Here is a 3,025-nt window from a genome sequence, read left to right on the forward strand (position 1 = left end):
GCAGGAACTTACTCCAGCTCCGGACACACCGTAAACACTTTCATCTAATGGAAGATAAGCTGTGAAATCGGATTTCTGAACCACAAGACAGTAAGACAGTCTTTTCCAGCGTCTGCTTTAGAGGAGGGTCTTCAACCTTGAGTCTAAAAATCCCCCTCAGGCCACTGAACATGTCCAGTATGATTTGCTTTTTTACAGAGAAATCACAGAATTTTCCGGCTGAAAGGGAATAACACACTTCTTAATTGAAGAGTGGTCAGGAAAGAAAACACATGGAGAGCAGTGCCCTGTGGCAGGCATTCAGGAGTTCTTTCTGCTTTCCTCATGGCTCAAGAAGCACCCACACCTTTTGCTGCCTGGAGAACTCTGTGCTAAACTTAGTTCTTTGAAGTTCTCTTTTGCATAGGAAACTTGCACATGAGCAGGAATCAAAGTTAAATTCAAAAGTGGATTTCAAGGACCATGCACACCTTGGGGAAGCATCACTGTCACGAATTCCCATGATAATACTGACTTGGGTGTTACTTGCTTGGGGCTTTCATTGCCCACACAAAGCTGGGTACGAGGGAGGGCAGAGAGTGCCATTTAGGAGTTAAGACAAGTCCCTTGGCCTCTTTGTACCTTAGTTTCCTCATTTGAAAAAAAAAAATGGATTTTAAGACCTACTTTCCAGAATTCATACTGGGTTTATTAACACACACCTAACCAATCACTGTATGATATTTTTACATGTAGTTTTTTTTTGTTTTTTTTTTTTTTTTACATGTATTCATTTTCTATTTCACTTACAGCTTGTGTAAAAACGGCATCCCATGCCAGGCCTGAAATGTTCCAAAGCTCAGTTTGGTGAGTAAATTGCAACGAAGATTTCTACACACACACACACACACACACAAAAAAAACAAGACAAACAAAGAGAAAAAAAAGATATTCTTTCAGAATATTTATCCTTTGGCAGTGATTCTAATTTATAGATAATGAAACATAACCACAATACTCTCTCCATACACTAAAGAAATCTCACTATGAAAGATACTTGCCTTTTTAAAAAAATATTTGCATGAAAGATTTATACTTTCATGTTTATACATGTGGTGCATTAGATACAAATCAGTAAATGCTCAATAAATACTTGTGTTAAGTAAGTATTTTTTTCTAGAGAAGTAAGTTTATTTCTCTAGAAAAACGTTTCACAACTTTAGCACTGTTGAGATTTATGGTTGGATAATCTTTGTTATGGGGGGGGGGGGGGTGCTGCCCTGTGAACTGTAGGGTGTGACAGCAGCCCTGGCCTCCACCCACTAGATGCCAGGAGCACATCTACAGTCTGACAATCAAAAATGTCTCCAGACACTACCAAGTGTCACCTGGATGCAAAATCACCCTGGCAGAGAACTGCTGCTCTAGAACGATTCACTCTGATCTCTATAAAAAACTCTCACACCAAACTTTGCCACAGACAAAAAAGATTTGCTACATAATTTTAGTAGCTTTCGACTAATAAAGTTTCATTCATTCAAAATGAATAACAAAGAGGTTTACAATTAAGTTTAATACAAATTCCAAATATAATGAAATTATATTTGTAACTTACATAAACTTCAAAAAAGGCAGTGATTCAAATGTACGTCTTTCAATAAATTGTATTTTATTGCAGGATAAATCTCTAGGAAAAGGAAAAGGAAAATATTGCCTCAATTAGCTATAAGATATCTAATTAGTAGGATGGTAGTATTGAATAAGTAGCTTTTGGCTAAACTCTGAGTATTAGGAATTGTTATTTGAACCTTCCAGAGCCCCTAACCCTGTCCTCACCTTTCTTAAGAGTCTCACCTTTGTGATCTTCATACATAAAATATACAACTATAGATCTTGATAGATCTTGGAAGTAATCTTTCCTGAGAGCAGAAGAATTGATTAAATGACTGTTTGTGGCCTCATCAATTTCTAAATTATGAGCTCAAAGTTGTGATCTCCACATATAATTTCTAATATTAAAAGGGATATTCTCACATTAGCACACCTTCCTGGTTTAGTTCTATTTCTTGACACCAAGTCAATACCAGAAGAGGTAAAAGATACCTTTTCATTTAACTTGAAAAGAAGTTACTCCTCTAATCAATACCTAACTTTGAACGAACTCAGAATTATATTATCATATTAATAGAAATTTATTTTTGGTTGTACGTTGCCTAAACGGTCTATGAATTTATCAATTGCTTCAGCTGCAAGTGGGGCCAACAAAAAAACAACATGGTCCTGGATTTTTATTTGGAAACACCCATTCTTGATTATGGTTGACCCTCTTATTTCCATGGATTTCAGCCGAGTCCCTCACTTTCCACCTACATGGGTACCACCATCTTCTGACTGGCATTTTCATCTCTGGTCTCTCCCATTCTAATCTATACTGCACACAGTCACCAGATTAATTCTCCAGGAGTGGTTCTCAAATATCAGAGTCACTTGGGAACTTACTCAAGATGCAAATTCTCAGCTCTACTCTGGACTGAGTGAATCAGGAACTGTGGAGGTGGAACCTGTGTTCTGACAAGGCCTCCCGGTGACCCTGGTGCAGTCTAAAGTTTGTCCTAGAGCACTGCTGTGATAACACGGTAGCCTGGCATATTATCCAAGGCCTTCAAAATCCTAAATCCGGCTCTAGTTTCCTACTCTACAGATACCAAAGAAATTTCTCCTGCATTTTGCCTTTCACTCACTCTATCTTGCAAGCATATTCTTCCCAAGATGTCTATCTGATGATACGTCATAGCCATTCAAGGTTCTGTTCAAACAGCATTTCTCTAGTAACTTCCCTGATCCAACTTGAAGTCTTCCCCCCTCTTCTGTGTTCCAAAAACAACTTATACTTCTCATTGCCCAAATCCATTTCTTCCCCTCCCCCTCTCCTCCTCCTCCTTCTTCTCCTTCTTTTAATTTTTTAAAGTAGACTCCACGCCCAACCTGGGGCTTGAACTCACGACCCTGAGATCAAGAGTCGCATGCTCTACTGACTCAGCCGTCA

At 38.5% G+C, this 3,025-nt stretch overlaps 1 protein-coding gene across 1 annotated transcript in view; it reads right to left on the bottom strand.

Moving 5' to 3' along the window:
- The window catches only part of LOC122236288 (leucine-rich repeat-containing protein 37A2-like), a gene marked incomplete at its 5' end in the record, with an annotated part of 38,630 nt that extends 36,964 nt beyond the window's left edge, over positions 1–1,666 (bottom strand). The window contains 2 exons of the mRNA XM_042977158.1: positions 790–870; positions 1,595–1,666. Of these exons, the coding sequence (XP_042833092.1) occupies positions 790–870; positions 1,595–1,666 (153 nt within the window). The remainder of the gene's footprint in view (positions 1–789; positions 871–1,594) is intronic.
- Between the last annotated feature and the right edge of the window lie 1,359 nt (positions 1,667–3,025).

This window comes from Panthera tigris (assembly GCF_018350195.1).
Source record: "Panthera tigris isolate Pti1 chromosome E1 unlocalized genomic scaffold, P.tigris_Pti1_mat1.1 chrE1_random_Un_scaffold_69, whole genome shotgun sequence".
Classification (NCBI taxonomy): Eukaryota; Metazoa; Chordata; class Mammalia; order Carnivora; family Felidae; genus Panthera; species Panthera tigris.